The following is a 19,312-nucleotide window of genomic DNA, read 5'->3' on the forward strand; positions in this document are numbered from 1 at the left end:
TAAGCAAATACATAGTAGCTTTACATACAGCAGCCTTCACACTAGAGCTTTCTCACATGAGGCTTCTCTCACACTGAGGTTTACCTCACACTCCTCAGGACGTCACTAGCTTTGGTCCATTGACTCTAACAGGCTTTGGACTACTAACTCTTTTCAGTTAACCTTAAGCGGCTGAGGGGGAAAGGGAAAGGACCTGAGGCCAGGAATTGTGGGAGTTGAAGTCCAAAACACCTGCAAGGAAGACCCATGTTGGCCCATGCCTGTTCTGACTGATAGTATGTGCTCTTCTCGCTGTTGAGCTCTTCACGAAGTAGAATCAACCATAGACTCCTGGAGTTGGAAGAGACCACATGTTGCCATCTAGTCCAACCCCCTTCTGCCCTGCAGGAAAATCACAGAGCCCTCCTGGCAAATTTCCATGGGTCCTAAGTGTGTCATCAATCACCAAGCCGTCTCCCGTCTTTACTACCAAAGTCTAGCCATTTATTTGCATACGTCTTAAAAAATAAATTACATTACGAAAATAAGTCACTCTATCGTAACACGTTCTGTTTTTACACCCTACACGGTTTGCAGCGAGGAGCAAAGGCAGTGAAGGCAGCATTTGCAGAGGCGAGGCTGTTGCAAGGGAGCCATGGGCTGGGAGGCAATGACCGCTCGGACATCGGATGACCTCTGCAGTCATGGGGCAAAGGGCAGGCTGGACAGAAGAAGGGTTTGGGGAGAACGCAGGCCCCGGATATGGTTGTCTGGAGCTCCCAGCAGTAAGAGATGATGGGAGATGCAGTTCAGGGGCCATGGCACATTCCCCTCCCTTACTGTCAACAAACCACTGAGAGCTTAGGAAACAAAACATGCGAAGAAATACTGAAGGTTGCTGTGAGTTTTCCAAGCCGTCTGGCCATGTTCCAGAAGCATTCTCTCCTGATGTTTTGCCCACATCTATGGCAGGCATCTTCAGAGACCTCACAACCTCCCATCAGGGTCAGATAACACCTCCCAACAAAGGATACCCCCAGGCAGCAACAGCCAGGCTTTGCAGCTGCAAGGCTACTCAATGCTATTCAAGCTTGCTCATTGCAACACTCACACTTGCTTCACACAGACAAGGGTTTTCTCCCACCCTGGACATAGATAGATAGATAGATAGATAGATAGATAGATAGATAGATAGATAGATAGATAGACCGATCCCACTTGCCATGTTTCCAACAAACTTCTATGCAGAGACCCTCACTGATTGACTTTGCAGCTGCAAGGCCACTCAGTGCTATTCAAGCTTGCTCATTGCAACACTCACACTTGCTTCACACAGACAAGGGTTTTTTTCCCACCCTGGACATAGATAGATAGATAGATAGATAGATAGATAGATAGATAGATAGATAGATAGACTGATCCCACTTGCCATGTTTCCAACAAACTTCTATGCGGTGACCCTCACTGATTGACTTTGCAGCTGCAAGGGCACTCAGTGCTATTCAGGCTGGCCAACTGCAACATTCACGCTGACCTCAAACAGACAAGGGTTTTTTCTCCCACCCTGGACATCATTCCACAGAGGGTGCCTCCAGGCAACAGAAGCCAGGCTACCTCTATGCAGATACCGTCACTGATTGACTTTGCAGCTGCGAGGCCACTCAATGCTAATCAAGTTGGCCAATTGCAACATTCACACTTTCCTCAAACAGACAAGGGTTCTTTCTCCTACCCTGGACATCATTCCATAAGAATATATACACTCCACTTGCCTTGTTTCCAATAGGCCTTTATGCAGAGACCCTCACTGATTGACTTTGCAGCTGCAAGGCTATTCAGTACTAATCAAGCTTGCCAATTGCAACATCCACACTTGCCTCCAACAGACAAAGAGTTCTTTCTCCAACCCTGGACATCATTCCATACACACAAACAATTCATTTGCCTCGATTTCAACAGGACTGTATGCAGAGACCCTCACTGATTGACTTTGCAGCTACAAGGCTACTCAATGCTAACTAATCTTGCTAATAGCAACATTTACACTTGCCTCAAGCAGACATGGGTTCTTTCTCCTACCTTGGACATCATTCCACAGATAGATAGATAGATAGATAGATAGATAGATAGATAGATAGATAGATGCTACACTTTCCTCTTTTCTAACAGACCTCTCTATGCAGAACCTCGCTGATTGACTTTGCAGCTGCAAGGCTACTCATAGAATCATAGAATCAAAGAGTTGGAAGAGACCTCATGGCCATTCAGTCCAACTCCATTCTGCCAAGAAGCAGGAATATTGCATTCAAATCACCCCTGACAGATGGCCATCCAGCCTCTGTTCAAAAGCTTCCAAAGAAGGAGCCTCCACCACACTCCGGGGCAGAGAGTTCCACTGCTGAATGGCTCTCACAGTCAGGAAGTTCTTCCTCATCTTCAGATGGAAATGCTATTCAATGCTATTCAAGCTGGGCAATGGCAGCATTCCCACTTGCCTCAAACAGGCAAAGGTTCTTTCTCCCACCCTGGATATTATTCCACACACACACACACACACACACACACACACACAGTTTGCTTGCCTCGATTTCAACAGGCCTTTATACAGAGACCCTCACTGATTGACTTTGCAGCTACAAGGCTACTCAATGCTAACTAATCTTGTTAATAGCAACATTCACACTTGCCTCAAGCAGACATGGGTTCTTTCTCCTACCTTGGACATCATTCCACAGATAGATAGATAGATAGATAGATAGATAGATAGATAGATAGATGCTCCACTTGCCTCTTTTCTAACAGACCTCTCTATGCAGAACCTCACTGATTGACTTTGCAGCTGCAAGGCTACTCATTGCTATTCAAGCTGGGCAATGGCAACATTCCCATTTGCCTCAAACAGGCAAGGGTTCTTTCTCCCACCCTGGATATTATTCCACATACACACACATATATATTATTCCACACACACACACCACTTGCCTAGTTTCCAACAAGCCTCACAACCTCTGAGGATGCCTGCCATAGATGTGGGTGAAACGTCAGGAAAGAATGCTACTGGAACATGGCCAGACCGCCCAGAAAACTCACAGCAAGCCAGTGATTCCGGCCACAAAAGCCTACAATAATACAAATACTGAAGGGTTTGGGATGACCAAGCTGTGCATGGCACCCATCTTTGGACCTCGGATTTTGGGGTGTGCATGGCTATTGGCCCTTTCCCTTAATAGTCTCTGCAGGAGAACCTCCAGGAAAGGTGAAGCAGAGGAGGTCTGAATTGGAGGAGGAATCTGAACGGTCCAGGCCGGCTTCAAAAGAGGTTTCTCCCTTCCAGGTTTTGGGGGTGGTCTCTGGGGGGCTTCTTCCATGCCATTTTAGAGAGCTGTCATATAGCAAGCGCTCCCACTCTCCACTCAATCTGTCCATGCCGCGAAGGTCTTCTCAGGCAGATCCATCCACCTCCTCCAGGCAGAGTGAGTGAGTGAGAGATTGAGTGAGAGAGTGAGTGAGTGAGTGAGGGGGACTCAGGCCTCCCCTCCAGGCAGTGTGGCTTCCCTCTCCTCTTCCGGGACTCCGCGCAGCTTCTCTTTCTCCGGCCTGGTATTTGGGGAGACAAAGACAGAGGTCAGTCCCTATTGGAAGCAGAGAAGGTAGCCAAGGGGTGGGGTGGGGGTCCCAGGAAGGGGTCCCTGCACAAATATTTCCTTTCACAGAGAAAAGGAAGAGTTGTGGGAATGAAAGGGTTATAATAATAATAATAATAATAATAATAATAATAATAACAACAACAACAACAACAACAACAACAACAACAACAACACTTTATTTGTACCCCTCTATCATCTCCCCAAGGGACTCGGTGCGGCTTACACGAGGCCAAGCCCAAATACAACAATACAAGCAATAACAACAGTACAAGTCCTTGGAGTCCTCGTGGACAACAAGTTAAACATGAGCCAAAAATGTGATGTGGCGGCAAAAAAAGCCAATGAGATGTTGGCCTGCATCAAGAGGAGCCTAGTGTCTAGATCTAGGGAAGTCATGCTCCCCATGCTCTATTCCGCTTTGGTTAGACCACACCTGGAATATTGTGTCCAATTCTGGGCACCACAATTGAAGAGAGATATTGACAAGCTGGAATGTGTCCAGAGGAGGGCGACTCAAATGATCAAGGGTCTGGAGAACAAGCCCTATGAGGAGCGGCTTAAGGAGCTGGGCATGTTTAGCCAGAAGAAGAGAAGGATGAGAGGAGATATGAGAGCCAAGTAAAAATATGTGAGAGGAAGCCACAGGGAGGAGGGAGCAGATCAAGGGTCTGGAGAACAAGCCCTATGAGGAGCGGCTGAAGGAGCTGGGCATGTTTAGCCTGAAGAAGAGAAGGCTGAGAGGAGACATGATAGCCATGTATAAATTTGTGAGAGGAAGCCACAGGGAGGAGGAGGGAGCAAGCTTGTTTTCTGCTTCCCTGGAGACTAGGACGCAAGGGAACAATGGCTTCAAACTACAAGAGAGGAGATTCCATCTGAACATGAGGAAGAACTTCCTGACTGTGAGAGCCGTTCAGCAGTGGAACTCTCTGCCCCGGAGTGTGGTGGAGGCTCCTTCTTTGGAAGCTTTTGAACAGAGGCTGGATGGCCATCTGTCAGGGGTGATTTGAATGCAATATTCCTGCTTCTTGGCAGAATGGGGTTGGACTGGATGATGGCCCAGGAGGTCTCTTCCAACTCTTTGATTCTAGGATTCTATGATTCTAAGCAAATTAAAATAAAACATAGACAATAAAATATACAACATTATCAATAACACCACTCACAATTAAACAGTGGGAAGGCCAAATGTAAAATTAAAATTGGAAGTAATGCTGGGACATGGACGAGAAGGTGATAGTGGTGTTTGTGGAAGGGCATACGAGCAGACCTAAAGAAATGTAAAGTGCTTCGGAGAACAAAGTGCTATGGAATCAATGATTCCGGGAAGGCACACTGGAACAACCACGTCTTCAAGCTCCTCCTAAAGATTGCCAGAGTTGGGGCCTGTCTGATGTCTTTAGGGAGTGAGTTCCAGAGTCGAGGGGCCACCACCGAAAAGGCCCTCTCTCTCGTCATAGAATCATAAAATCAAAGAGTTGGAAGAGACCTCCTGGGCCATCCAGTCCAACCCCATTCTGCCAAGAAGCAGGAATATTGCATTCAAATCACCCCTGACAGATGGCCATCCAGCCTCTGCTTAAAAGCTTCCAAAGAAGGAGCCTCCACCACACTCCGGGGCAGAGAGTTCCACTGCTGAACGGCTCTCACAGTCAGGGAGTTCTTCCTAATGTTCAGATGGAATCTCCTCTCTTGTAGTTTGAAGCCATTGTTCCCTTGCGTCCTAGTCTCCAAGGAAGCAGAAAACAAGCTTGCTCCCTCCTCCTCTCTGTGGCTTCCTCTCACATATTTATACATGGCTATCATATCTCCTCTCAGCCTTCTCTTCTTCAGGCTAAACATGCCCGGCTCCTTAAGCCGCTCCTCATAGGGCTTGTTCTCCAGACCCTTGATCATTTTAGTCGCCCTCCTCTGGACACATTCCAGCTTGTCGATATCTCTCTTGAATTGTGGTGCCCAGAATTGGACACAATATTCCAGATGTGGTCTAACCAAAGCAGAATAGAAGGGGTAGCATTACTTCCTTAGATCTAGACACTAGGCTCCTCTTGATGCAGGCCAAAATCCCATTGGCTTTTTTTGCCGCCACATCACATTGTTGGCTCATGTTTAACTTGTTGTCCACGAGGACTCCAAGATCTTTTTCACACGTCCCCACCAACCACGCCTGCGGTGCTGGTGGGATCGAGAGCAGGGCCTCTCCAGATGAACGAACCCCTCTGCACCAAAGAGAGACCCAGCCCCCACCAACAATGCCCACTGCCCCACTGCATTCCCTGCTTTATGCCCCCCCCCCGCCACACTTACATCTCTGTCTCCTCCGCCTGGTCCTTCCTGGCGTTCCGTCGCTGCCGGCAGACTACCACCACGATCACTATGACAATCATCAGAGCACAGGCACCACCGATGGTCAGGGCCAGAACGTGGATCTCCGAGAAGCTCACTGTGAGGAGGAGAAAGGAGGAGAAACAGAAAGGAAAAGATGGCCGGATGCCTTTGGTCCCCTCACTCTCCCCCACAAATAGCCACCCACCGTCTCCAACTCAGGCGGACCTTTCAGCACGACGCTCAACTTGATCTCTCCGGGCACCCCATCGACGTCTGGAGGGTTCTTGATGTGGCAGGAGAAGGTGCCGTTGTCCCCGGGACTGACGTTCCAGAGCAGGATGGAGGCATCGCTCTTGAGCGCATTGCCATCCCAGGTGACTCGGCCCAAGAAGCGTCCTGTCTGCGGAGGATAGGCCTGATCCTGGTAGTGGAACACCTGGTGCGGAAGGAAGGAAGGAAGGAAGGAAGGAAGGAAGGAAGGAAGGAAGGAAGGAGGGAGATCTGCATGAGGTCTCGCTTGGCACCCAGGACCCTTTCAGGGTCTCACTTTCATACACCCAGGGGCGGCTCAACCATTACGCAAAGTAAGCATTCGCAGTATAGTTGATTTTGCCCAGGGGCGCTCTTGAGGCGCTCTTGGGGGAAAAATAGACCTCAACATATGCAAGTTGTAGTTACTGGGATGTATAGTTCACCTAAAATCAAAGAGCATTCTGAACTCCACCAATGATGGAATTGAACCAAATATGGCACACAGAACTTCCATGATGAACAGAAAATATATATCAATGATTGGTTGTGGGGGGGGGGGGGGGGGGAGGGAGGAAATACTGTTTGCTCACCATTGAAAATTACCTAGGGCCGCCTCTGCATACACCAGAGCAGGAACACCTCTGACCTTAAACACCACACCAGCTTGGTAAAATCATCAAGCAGTTTATTGAAGAATGTAAGTGTTGCATCCATCAGGAAACGAGACCATAAGATTAAATCCACCACACTGGACTGTAGGAGAAACAATCCTTTTTTATTGATGAAAAATTGGTTACAAAAGAAAGGTAAATGCAAAGTCAAAAAGCCACAATAAAAGCACAGCCGTCAGGAAAATCTCTGAACTTGAGCAAAATTCCAAAAACCACAATACAAAAACCAGGAACCTGTTAGCCTCGAGCTAACCAGCGGGAAGCCGGGATGCCTTGAGTGAGAGGCCCTAAGGATTTTCCTATACAAAAGTCTTTAGAAGCTTGAAAGGTTTAACAAAGTCCTTTATTATTGCTTAAGTCTTCAACAAACAATCAAATACTTCTTAGATCTTCAACAAATTAAACAAATGCTTCAAGGCTTTGAATCAACTGGTGGCTTTCTTAATCTTGTCCACAAGGGACAGGCAACTGGCTTCGTGAACTGTTTCTTTTCTTTAAGAGGAAAACCCTTTTTAACTCCTCCTTGTGCAATCTATCTTCTAAACTTTGCTGGTGTAGGCTCTATTCCCGGCTCCAAACTGCTTCTTGGGTCCTGAGTAGACCTACCAGTCAAGGCTTTATAGATTCTCCAGCTAGAGTCCTTTGGAACCGGAATGTCCCCCGGATGCTGTGAGAAACGAAGCTTCTCTACAGGTGGAGCTAATCCACGTCCTGTAGCTAAGCTGTTGCATCACAGATCAGGAAACGAGACCATAACATTAAATCCACCACACTGGACTGCAGGAAAAACAATCCTTTTTTATTGATGAAAAATTGGTTACAAAAGAAAGGTAAATGCAAAGTCAAAAAGCCACAATAGAAACACAGCAGTCAGGAAAATCTCTGAACTTGAGCAAAATTCCAAAAACCACAATACAAGAACCAGGAACCTGTTAGCCTCGAGCTAACCAGCGGGAAGCCGGGATGCCTTGAGTGAGAGGCCCTAAGGATTTTCCTATACAAAAGTCTTTAGAAGCTTGAAAGGTTTAACAAAGTCCTTTATTATTGCTTAAGTCTTCAACAAACAATCAAATACTTCTTAGATCTTCAACAAATTAAACAAATGCTTCAAGGCTTTGAATCAACTGGTGGCTTTCTCAATCTTGTCCACAAGGGACAGGCAACTGGCTTCGTGAACTGTTTCTTTTCTTTAAGAGGAAAACCCTTTTTAACCCCTCCTTGTGCAATCTATCTTCTAAACTTTGCTGGTGTGGGCTCTACTCCTGGCTCCAAACTGCTTCTTGGGTCCTGAGTAGACCTACCAGTCAAGGCTTTGTAGATTCTCCAGCTGGAGTCCTTTGGAACCGGAATGTCCCCCGGATGCTGTGAGAAACGAAGCTTCTCTACAGGTGGAGCTAATCCACGTCCTGTAGCTAAGCTGTTGCATCCCAGATCAGGAAACGAGACCATAAGATTAAATCCACCACACTGGACTGCAGGAAAAACAATCCTTTTTTATTGATGAAAAATTGGTTACAAAAGAAAGGTAAATGCAAAGTCAAAAAGCCACAATAGAAACACAGCAGTCAGGAAAATCTCTGAACTTGAGCAAAATTCCAAAAACCACAATACAAAAACCAGGAACCTGTTAGCCTCTTGCTAACCAGGTACTTGAAAACTAGAAGCCTCTGGGATTACCGGCCATGGAACACAGGAATTCTGCCAAGGCACAGCCACAGTCCAAAACGTTGCTTGATCTAACGAGACACCTGGAAGGAGGCCCCTTAAACCAAAGAAACTATTCCTTGAAACGCCCCTTGACTTTGAAGCCTGGGCCTGTCTCTCCTGTAATCTATTTGACCTTCGTAGAAACTGTGAATCACTCCTGTCTCTAGCTATCTGTTCCCTTCGGTCCTCATTAAAAAGCCTGGGCCTGTCTCTCCTGTAATCTATTTGACCTTCGTAGAAACTGAATCACTCCTGTCTCTAGCTATCTGTTCCCTTCGGTCCTCATTAAAAAAAACCAAGCGGAGACCTATCACGGCTGGATTCCAAAACATTTTCATCCGGCTGTTCAGTTTCACTTTCCCTGCCACTGACCTCAACATCAACAACAGTTTCAACACTGTCAGGGAGAGATACATGTTCAGTTGGAAATACAATCAGAGAATCAGGTTCACACAGAGATTGGGGCTGGGGCTCAGGTTCACACAGATCAGGCTGAACCCCAACAGTAAGTTGGCAAAGCATTAAAATTAGCAAAAATGGTAAAGTTCCAAAGCAAAAGTAAGTCCATGAGCTTTAAGGCAAAACAAAATCCATATGTATAAAAAATCCATGAAACAGGCACAAGAATCCATGAAACAAGGCAGCATGAAAAAGCCAATACATAAATCAGGAGCTTGGCAAAAACTTGGTGCATGAAACTAAGAACACTTGAAAGCAAGACCGTCATGAAAATACGATGGAGCACTGGAAAACCGAACTGTTTGTTGGAAATGAAAACTACGGACTTGCCAACATCAGAAGAGGAATTTTCCAAGGAGACTCCTTGTCCCCACTGCTTTTCATCATTGCCATGATCCCTCTGTCAACAACCTTACAAAAAACAAACCTGGGCTATCAAACATCTAAGAAATCTCACAAAATTTCACATCTGCTGTACATGGATGATCTGAAGCTGTATGGGAAAACCCGAAACTGAAATCCAGTCTCTGACTAACGCTGTCCGAATCTTTAGCGCAGATATCAACATGGATTGTTGAAGGCTTTCATGGCCGGAATCACTGGGTGGTTGTAGGTTTTTTCGGGCTGTATGGCCATGGTCTAGAGCAATGTTTCTCAACCTGGGGGTCGGGACCCCAGAGGGGGTCTCAAGGGGGTGTCAGAGGGGTCACCAAAGACCATAAGAAAACACAGTATTTTCTGTTGGTCATGGGGATTCCATGTGGGAAGTTTGAGCCAATTCTATCATTGGTGGAGTTCAGAATATTCTTTGATTGTAATGAACTATAAATCCCAGCAACTACAACTCCCAAATGTCAAGATCTATTTTCCCCAGACTCCACCAGTGTTCACATTTGGGCATATTGAGTATTCGTGCCAAGTTTGGTCCACATCCACCATTGCATGAGTCCACAGTGCTCTCTGGAGATAGGTGAACTACAACTCCCAAACTCAAGGTCAATGCCCATCAAACCCTTCCAGTGTTTTCCATTGGTCATGGGAGCCAAGTTTGGTTCAAATCCATCGCTGGTGGAGTTCAGAATGTTCTTTGATTATAAGTGAACTATAAATCCCAGCAACTACAACTCCCAAATGACAAAATCAATCCTCCCCCAACCCCATTAGCATTCACATTTGGGTGTATTGGGTATTTGTGCCCAGTTTGGTCCAGTGAATGAAAATGCATCCTGCATATCAGATATTTACATTATGATTTATAGCAGTAGTAAAATGACTGTTATGAAGTAGCAACAAAAACAATACTATGGTTGGGGGTCACTACAACACGAGGGACCGTATCAAGGGGTCACGGCATTAGGAAGGTTGAGAACCACTGCTCTAGAGGCATTCTCTCCTGACGTTTCACCTGCATCTATGGCAAGCATCCTCAGAGGTAGTGAGGTCTATTGGAACTAGGAAAAAGGGTTTACATATCTGTGGAATGACCAGGGTGGGACAAAGGACTCTTGTCTGCTGGAGCCAGGTGTGAATGTTTCTTGTCTGCTGGAGCTAGGTGTGAAAGTAGTCTGCAGAAGGCAACTTACAAACTCCGTTGGGCTCTTGTCCCGGGATTGGAAGTTCCAGTAGATGACCAGCAGCTGCCCAACGGGCTCCTTGCTTCGGAAGGTGCACTTCAGCCGCACATCAGTCCCGTTCAGCGCCTCCACGGAGCCCGGCGTGTAGATCTCCATGGATGCCGCCATCCGGAGCCCTTGGGAGAAAGCAAGGGAGACGCTTCAGGCAACGAAGGGCCCCCCCAAAATAGAGAGACCACAAGGGCCCAATGGGGCCAAGGCATTTCTTGGAGGGAGGAGGATGGGGAGATTGTAGGTGGGATTTGGGGAAAGGAACGGGGATGCAATTGTATTTATTCTTTTTGAGTTGTATTTTAAGTTTATATTCATGCGCCAATATTTACTTTTTGTTTTGTTTTGAATTGTGTATCTGTACGGAGACCAAGGGGCTTGTATATGTGTCCAGAGGAGGGCGACTAAAACGATCAAGGGTCTGGAGAACAAGCCCTATGAGGAGTGGCTTAAGGAGCTGGGCATGCTTAGCCTGAAGAAGAGAAGGATGAGAGGAGACATCATAGCCACATATAGATATGTGAGAGGAAGTTATAGGGAGGAGGGAGCAAGCTTCCTTCCTGCTTCCCTGGAGACTAGGACGCAATGGAACAATGGCTTCAAACTACAAGAGAGGAGATTCCATCTGAACATGAGGAAGAACTTCCTGACTGTGAGAGCCGTTCAGCAGTGGAACTCTCTGCCCCGGAGTGTGGTGGAGGCTCCTTCCTTGGAAGTTTTTGAACAGAGGCTGGATGGCCATCTGTCGGGGGGTGATTTGAATGCAATATTCCTGCTTCTTGGCAGAATGGGGTTGGACTGGATGGCCCAGGAGGTCTCTTCCAAGTCTTTGATTCTATGATTCTATAAAGCCATTTTCCTCCCAACCCTGCTATATGCCTGTGAAACGTGGAGTACCTTCATTACATCTATATGTATGTGTGTGTGTGTGTGTGTGTGTGTGTGTGTGTATGTGTGTATACATACATATACATACACACACACACATACACACCTTATATGCTGTTTCATTCACCTCCGTGCTATCCTCCTCCGAGCCGCTTCAATTTACATTCTCCTTCCAGAATACCATTTCTTCTTGTGGAGTCACCGGGCAATCCCTCCCCAATGCCAGAGATACAGCTTAATGGTGTAACATTAGAAAATGTTGACCATTTCCGCTCCCTTGGCAGCCACCTCTCCACCAAAGTCAACATTGACACTGAAATACAACACCGCCTGAGCTCTTCGAGTGCAGCATTTTCCCAAATGAAGCAGAGAGTGTTTAAGGACCAGGACATCAGTAGGGAGACCAAGGGGCTTGTCTATAAAGCTATTGTCCTCCCAACCCTGCTGTGGCAGCCACCTTTCCACAAAAGACAACACTGACACTGAAATACAACATCACCTGAGCTCTGCGAATGCAGCATTTTCCCAAATGAAGCAGAGAGTGTTTGAGGACTGGGACATTTATAGGGAGATCAAGGGGGTTGTTTATAAAGCTACTGTCCTCCCAACCCTGTTATATGCCTGCGAGACATGGACTGTCTACAGACGTCACATGCAACTCCTGGAACGATTCCATCAGCGCTGCCTCCAGAAAATCTTGCAAATCTCTTGGGAAGACAGGTGGATAAATCTCAGCATGCTGGAAGAAGCCAAGACCACCAGCATTGAAGCGATGGTCCTCTGCCATCAACTCCGCTGAACCGGCCACGTTGTCCGGATTCCTGACCACCGTCTCCCAAAGCAGTTGCTCTACTCCAAACTCAAGAACGGAAAAGGAAATGTTGGAGGACAGGAAAAGATACTGAAGATGGGCTCAAAGCCAACCTCAAAAACTGTGGCAGAGACACTGAGAACTGGGAAGCCCTGACTCTTGAGTGCTCTAACTGGAGGTCAGCTGTGACCAGCAGTGCTGTAATATCTGAAGAGGTACGAATGGAGGGTGAAAGATGGGCTCAAAGCCAACCTCAAAAAACCGTGGCAGAGACACTGAGAACTGGGAAGCAGCTGACTCTTGAGTGCTCTAACTGGAGGTCAGTTGTGACCAGCAGTGCTGCAGAATTCAAAGAGGCACGAATGGAGGTGGAAACGTGCCAAGAGGAAGAAGCAGTGTCAAGCCAACCTTGACTGGGACCACCTTCAGTTTTGGAAACCAATGTCCTCACTGCGGGAGAACATGTGAGTCAAGACTAGGTCTCCACAACCACCTACAGACCCACTGCCATGACACCACACCTGGAAGACAATCATCCTTGTGCTAAGACGGATTGCCTAAGTAAGTAATTATGTGTATATGTGTGTGTGTGGTGTGTGTGTGTATATACTCTCTCACACACACATACATACAAACACAGGACAGAAATCATGTTACATAATGTAAATAATAATACTAACAACAACAATAGGCATCTCCCTGGGTTTGGCACCCTTGGCCAGACTGCCCCCCAGGACTGGTTTGGTCCATTGTGTGTCCACACAGTCCAGAATGGGGGAGAGGAACAGGGAAGGGCTAGCTTGAATGTAGGGAGGGACTTTCAAAGAAATTATGGAGAGGGTTCCTTGTCCAGAGCGGTGAAGGAGCCCCCCACCAGTTAATCCAGTCCCTTTCCCCTCCTAGACTGGGCAGGAAGCCCTGGGGTCCGCCCCCCCCCCCCCCCTTCTCTGTGCGGTGACTCATGGGGAGTCCCAGGCGGGAGAGGCCATGAACTCCAACATCCGGGTGAAGAAGTTGCAAAACAGGCCAAAAGAATGGGAGCAAGGAAGTGTGGCAAGAGGTGTCAGCCGATGGGGATGATTGATGACTAAGGGGGGGGGGGGGGAAGCTGGGTTAAATAATCCTCAAGTGATGGGATTTCCTGTCCCCTGAGGGGAAAGGGCTGGGGCTGACAGGCTTTCAGGTTGCCTTTGATAGGATTGTCCCTGAATGATCTATTCCCAGAGTATTGGCCAAGCGGAAAAGGAAATATCTGAGCCAAACTTATCTGAGATTGTCCCAGAATGAGCTGTTCCCTGAGTATTGTCAAAGCAGAAAACAAGCTTGCTCCCTCCTCCTCCCTGTGGCTTCCTCTCACATATTTATACATGGCCATTATCATATCCCCTCTCAGCCTTCTCTTCTTCAGGCTAAACATGCCCAGCTCCTTAAGCCGCTCCTCATAGGGCTTCTTCTCCAGACCTTTTATCATTTTAGTCGCTCTCCTCTGGACACATTCCAGCTTGTCAATATCACCACAATTCAAGAGAGATATTGACAAGCTGGAATGTGTCCAGAGGAGAGCTACTAAAATGATAAAAGGTCTGGAGAAGAAGCCCTATGAGGAGCGGCTTAAGGAGCTGGGCATGTTTAGCCTGAAGAAGAGAAGGCTGAGAGGGGATATGATAGCCATGGATAAATATGTGAGAGGAAGCCACAGGGAGGAGGAGGGAGCAAGCTTGTTTTCTGCTTCCCTGGAGACTAGGACGCAATGGGACAATGGCTTCAAACTACAAGAGAGGAGATTCCACCTGAACATGAGGAGGAACTTCCTGACTGTGAGAGCCGTTCAGCAGTGGAACTCTCTGCCCCAGAGTGTGGTGGAGCCTCCTTCTTTGGAGGCTTTTAAACAGAGGCTGGATGGCCATCTGTCAGGGGTGATTTGAATGCAATATACCTGCTTCTTGGCAGAATGGGGTTGGACTGGATGAAGGCCTATGAGGTCTCTTCCAACTCTTTGATTCTTTGATTCTATGATTCTATGAAAGGCTTTCATGGCCGGAATCACTGGGCTGTTCTAGGTTTTTCGGGCTATATGGCCATGTTCTAGAGCAGCGTTTCTCAACCTGGGGGTCGGGACCCCTGGGGGGGGGTCGCGAGGGGGTGTCAGAGGGGTCACCAAAGACCATCAGAAATCACAGTATTTTCTGTTCCGTGTGGGAAGTTTGGCCCAATTCTCTCATTAAGAAGGCTCCTGATTGTAGATGAACTATAAAGCCAAGCAACTACAACTCCCAAATGTCAAGGTCTATTTTCCCCAAACCCCACCAGTGTTGACATTTGGGCATATTGAGTATTTGTGACAAGTTTGGTCCAGATTCATCATTGTTTGAGTCCACATTGCTCTCTGGACATAGGTGAACTACAACTCCCAAACTCAAGGTCAATGCCCACCAAACCCTTCCAGTATTTTCTGTTGGTCATGGGAGAACTGTGTGCCAGGTTTGGTTCAATTCCATCGTTGGTGGAGTTCAGAATGCTCTTTGATTGTAGGTGAACTATAAATCCCAGCAACTACAACTCCCAAATGACAAAATCAACCCAAATGACAAAATCTGTCTCATTAGGACCATATGTTTTGGATTCGCCTCTGAATATTAGGCTCTTCCCAAGGACCGAGGATATTAGCGGTATTATTATATTATTGTTATTGTTAGATTATTATTATTATTATTAGATAAAGGTCAAGGTTTTCCCCTGACATTAAGTCCAGTTGTGTCCGACTCTGGTGGCTGGTGCTCATATCAATTTCTAAGTCGAAGAGGCATCGTTGTCCATAGCCCTATGAGGAGTGGCTTAAAGAGCTGGGCATGTTTAGCCTGGGTAAGAGAAGGCTGAGAGGAGACATGATAGCCATATATAAATACATGAGAGGAAGCCACAGGGAGGAGAGAGGAGGCTTCATTTCTGCTTCCCTGGAGACTAGGACACAATGGAACAATGGCTTCAAACTACAAGAGAGGAGATTCCACCTGAACAAGAGGAAGAACTTCCTGACTGTGAGAGCCGTTCAGCAGTGGAACTCTCTGCCCCGGAGTGTGGCAGAGGCTCCTTCTATGGAAGCTTTTAAACAGAGGCTGGGTGGCCATCTGTCAGGGGTGCTTTGAATGCAATATTCCTGCTTCTTGGCCGAATGGGGTTGGACTGGATGATGGCCCACCAGGTCTCTTCCAACTCTATCATTCTATGACATCTCCAAGGTCATGTGGCCAGCATGAGTGCATGGAGCACTGTTATTATATATTACCATTATATTATATATTATTATTAATAATAATAACAATAATAATATATTATTATATATTACTATTATTATATATTATATATTATATATTATATATTATATAATAATAATAGTTTTTATTATTATAGATTAGAGGGACATAGAACACAGAACATAGAACACAGGCTCATTAGGACTAAATGTCTGGGATTCGCCTCTGAATATTAGGCTCTTCCCAAGGGCCGAGTATATTAAAAATATTATTAGATTATTATTAGATTATTATTATTATATATTACCATTGTATTCTATATTATTAATTATTATATATTATATATTATTATTATTATTATTATTATTATTATTATAGATTAGATGGGCATAACATAGAACACAAACTCATTAGGACCAAATGTCTTGTATTCGTCTCTGAATATTAGGCTCTTTTCAAGGGCCGAGGACATTAGAGGTATTATTAGATTATTATTAGATAATTATTATTATATATTACCATTATATTATATATTATTATGATTGTGATTATGATTATTATAGATTAGATGGACATAACATAGAACACAAACTCATTAGGACCAAATGTCTGGGATTCGTGTCTGAACATCAGGCTCTTCCCAAGGGCTATTAGAGCTATTATTAGATTATTATTGTTGTTATATTATATATTATTTTATTACTTTGTTTTATTATTAATTGTTATATTATACATTGTTTTATATTTTTTGAATTTATTATTATTATTATTATTGTCGAAGGCTTTCATGGCCGGACGGGCTATATGGCCATGTTCTAGAGGCATTCTCTCCTGATGTTTCGCCTGCATCTATGGCAAGCATCCTCAGAGGTAGTGAGGATGCTTGCCATAGATGCAGGCGAAACGTCAGGAGAGAATGCCTCTACACCATGGCCATATAGCCCGAAAAAACCTACAACAACCCATTATTATTATTATTATGCCTTGTGCCCATTGTGGCTGGAAGGAAGAGAATAAGCAGAGGAGGGGGTTTCCCAGCGAAGGATTCCCTGCTCTGACGTCAGTTGGGGGCACCCCGAGGCCATCCATCCCAGCCTCCGACTTGAAGTGAAGCAGGGGAAGGGAAGGGGAGACTGGACATCATTCCACAGATATACAAACCCCACTTGCCTAGTTTCCAACAGACCCCCTCAACCTCTGAGGATGCCTGCCATAGATGTGGGAGAAACGTCAGGAGAGAATGCTTCCGTAGGTGCTGGAGGGGAGGGGACTCCCAACCAATGACACTTTCTTTCTCCCACCCTGGGCATCCTTCCACAGGTATACAAACCCCACTTGCCTCGTTTCCAACAGACCCCTCAACCTCTGAGGATGCCTTTAGCCATAGATGTGGGAGAAACGTCAGGAGAGAATGCTTCCGTAGGTGCTGGAGGAGAGGGGACTCCCAACCGATGACACTTTCTTTCTCCCACCCTGGGCATCCTTCTACAGGTATACAAACCCCACTTGCCTCGTTTCCAACAGATCCCTCAAGCCTGCCATAGATGTGGGAGAAACGTCAGGAGAGAATGCTTCTGTAGGTGCTGGAGGAGAGGGGACTCCCAACCGATAACACTTTCTTTCCCCCACCCTGGGCATCCTTCTACAGGTATACAAACCCCACTTGCCTCGTTTCCAACAGACCCCTCAAGCCTGCCATAGATGTGGGAGAAACGTCAGGAGAGAATGCTTCCGTAGGTGCTGGAGGGGAGGGGACTCCCAACCGATAACACTTTCTTTCCCCCACCCTGGGCATCCTTCTACAGGTATACAAACCCCACTTGCCTCGTTTCCAACAGACCCCTCAAGCCTGCCATAGATGTGGGAGAAACGTCAGGAGAGAATGCTTCCGTAGGTGCTGGAGGGGAGGGGACTCCCAACCGATGACACTTTCTTACTCCCACCCTGGGCATCCTTCTACAGATATACAAACCCCACTTGCCTCGTTTCCAACAGACCCCTCAACCTCTGAGGATGCCTTTAGCCATGGATGTGGGAGAAACGTCAGGAGAGAATGCTTCCGTAACAGGGCCAGGCAGCCCTGAAAACTCGCAGCAACCAGGGACCCCCACCAGTACACAGAAAAAACCCCAGGCAAAGGCTCCTCTTGGAAGGGCTGGAGCCGAGGGAGAGAAGGCAGAGTCACGGGATCTTCCGCCTCCTTTACCTGGCCATACCTGGCCATACCTGGGAGGAGGAGGCCCACAGCGGCAGAGCTGCCCCCCCCCCTTCCTCCTTCCTTCTTTCTTTCCTTCCTTCCTTCCTTCCTTCCTTCCTTCCTTCCTTCCTTCCTTCCTTCCTTCCTTCCTTCCTTCCTTCCCTCCCTCTTTTGCCAGCCAAGCGGTGGGGTCTCTTGGGGAGCCTTACCCAGGAGCAGGAGGAGGGCCAGGCAGCCTCTCCAGGTGAGTCCAGGTGAGCAGCCCATGGCGGAGGCTGGGAAGAGCAGCCCCTCCGGGTCCGACCAGGTGAAACCTGAGCCTTGCCTGCCTTTCCCTTCCTCCTCCTCCTCCTCCTCCTCTTCCGCCCCTCCCCTCCCAACACTCAAACCAGGAAGTCCAGGAAAGAGTCTCCCTTGGTTTCTCAAGCACTCTGCACATGCCCCGAGTCTCTCTCTCTCTCTCATAGAATCAAAGAGTTGGGAGAGACCTCCTGGGCCATCCAGTCCAACCCCATTCTGCCAAGAAGCAGGAATATTGCATTCAAAGCACCCCTGACAGATGGCCATCCAGCCTCTGCTTAAAAGCTTCCAAAGAAGGAGCCTCCACCACACTCCAGGGCAGAGAGTTCCACTGCTGAACAGCTCTCACAGTCATGGGCCATCCAGTCCAACTCCATTCTGCCAAGAAGCAGGAATATTGCATTCAAAGCACCCCTGACAGATGGCCATCCAGCCTCTGCTTAAAAGCTTCCACAGAAGGAGCCTCCACCACACTCCAGGGCAGAGAGTTCCACTGCTGAACAGCTCTCATAGAATCATAGAATCCAAGAGTTGGAAGAGACCTCCTGGGCCATCATCCAGTCCAACCCTATTCTGCCAAGAAGCAGGAATATTGCATTCAAAGCACCCCTGACAGATGGCCATCCAGCCTCTGCTTAAAAGCTTCCACAGAAGGAGCCTCCACCACACTCCAGGGCAGAGAGTTCCACTGCTGAACAGCTCTCATAGAATCGTAGAATCCTAGAGTTGGAAGAGACCTCCTGGGCCATCATCCAGTCCATCCGCATTCTGCCAAGAAGCAGGAATATTGCATTCAAAGCAACCTTGGCAGATGGCCATCCAGCCTCTGTTTCAAAGCTTCCACAGAAGGAGCCTCCACCACACTCCGGGGCAGAGAGTTCCACTGCTGAACGGCTCTCACAGTCAGGAAGTTCTTCCTCACGTTCTTCTCTCCCTCTCCCCCCACCAAAACTACACCTGGCTCAGGTTCTGGCTGCCGCCTCCATAGCTAGGATTCCATCCTGTGACACTGTAGTTCAGGTATGGGCCAACTTCAGCCCTCCCTCCAGGTGTTTTGGACTTCAACTCCCACCCTTCCAGAATTTAAAAACACTCCAGTTATGTCCACACTTATGTCTCTGGGTTGCTGTGAGTTTTCAGGGCTGCCTGGCCCTGTTACAGAAGCATTCTCTCCTGACGTTTCTCCCACATCTA

At 47.2% G+C, this 19,312-nt stretch overlaps 1 protein-coding gene across 1 annotated transcript; it reads right to left on the minus strand.

Annotated features, from left to right (window-relative positions):
• Positions 1-461: 461 nt before the first annotated feature.
• On the minus strand, positions 462-18,172 carry MPZL2 (myelin protein zero like 2). The gene is made up of 5 exons (XM_060787559.2): positions 18,028-18,172; positions 10,627-10,793; positions 6,180-6,390; positions 5,934-6,069; positions 462-3,576 (listed from the first exon to the last, which is right to left on the minus strand). Exons 1-5 carry the CDS (start codon positions 18,083-18,085, stop codon positions 3,504-3,506), a joined length of 645 nt encoding a protein of 214 aa, XP_060643542.2. The 5' UTR covers positions 18,086-18,172; the 3' UTR covers positions 462-3,503.
• Between the last annotated feature and the right edge of the window lie 1,140 nt (positions 18,173-19,312).

The sequence above is a fragment of the Anolis sagrei genome, chromosome 7 (genome assembly GCF_037176765.1).
Source record: "Anolis sagrei isolate rAnoSag1 chromosome 7, rAnoSag1.mat, whole genome shotgun sequence".
Lineage (NCBI taxonomy): Eukaryota > Metazoa > Chordata > Lepidosauria > Squamata > Dactyloidae > Anolis > Anolis sagrei.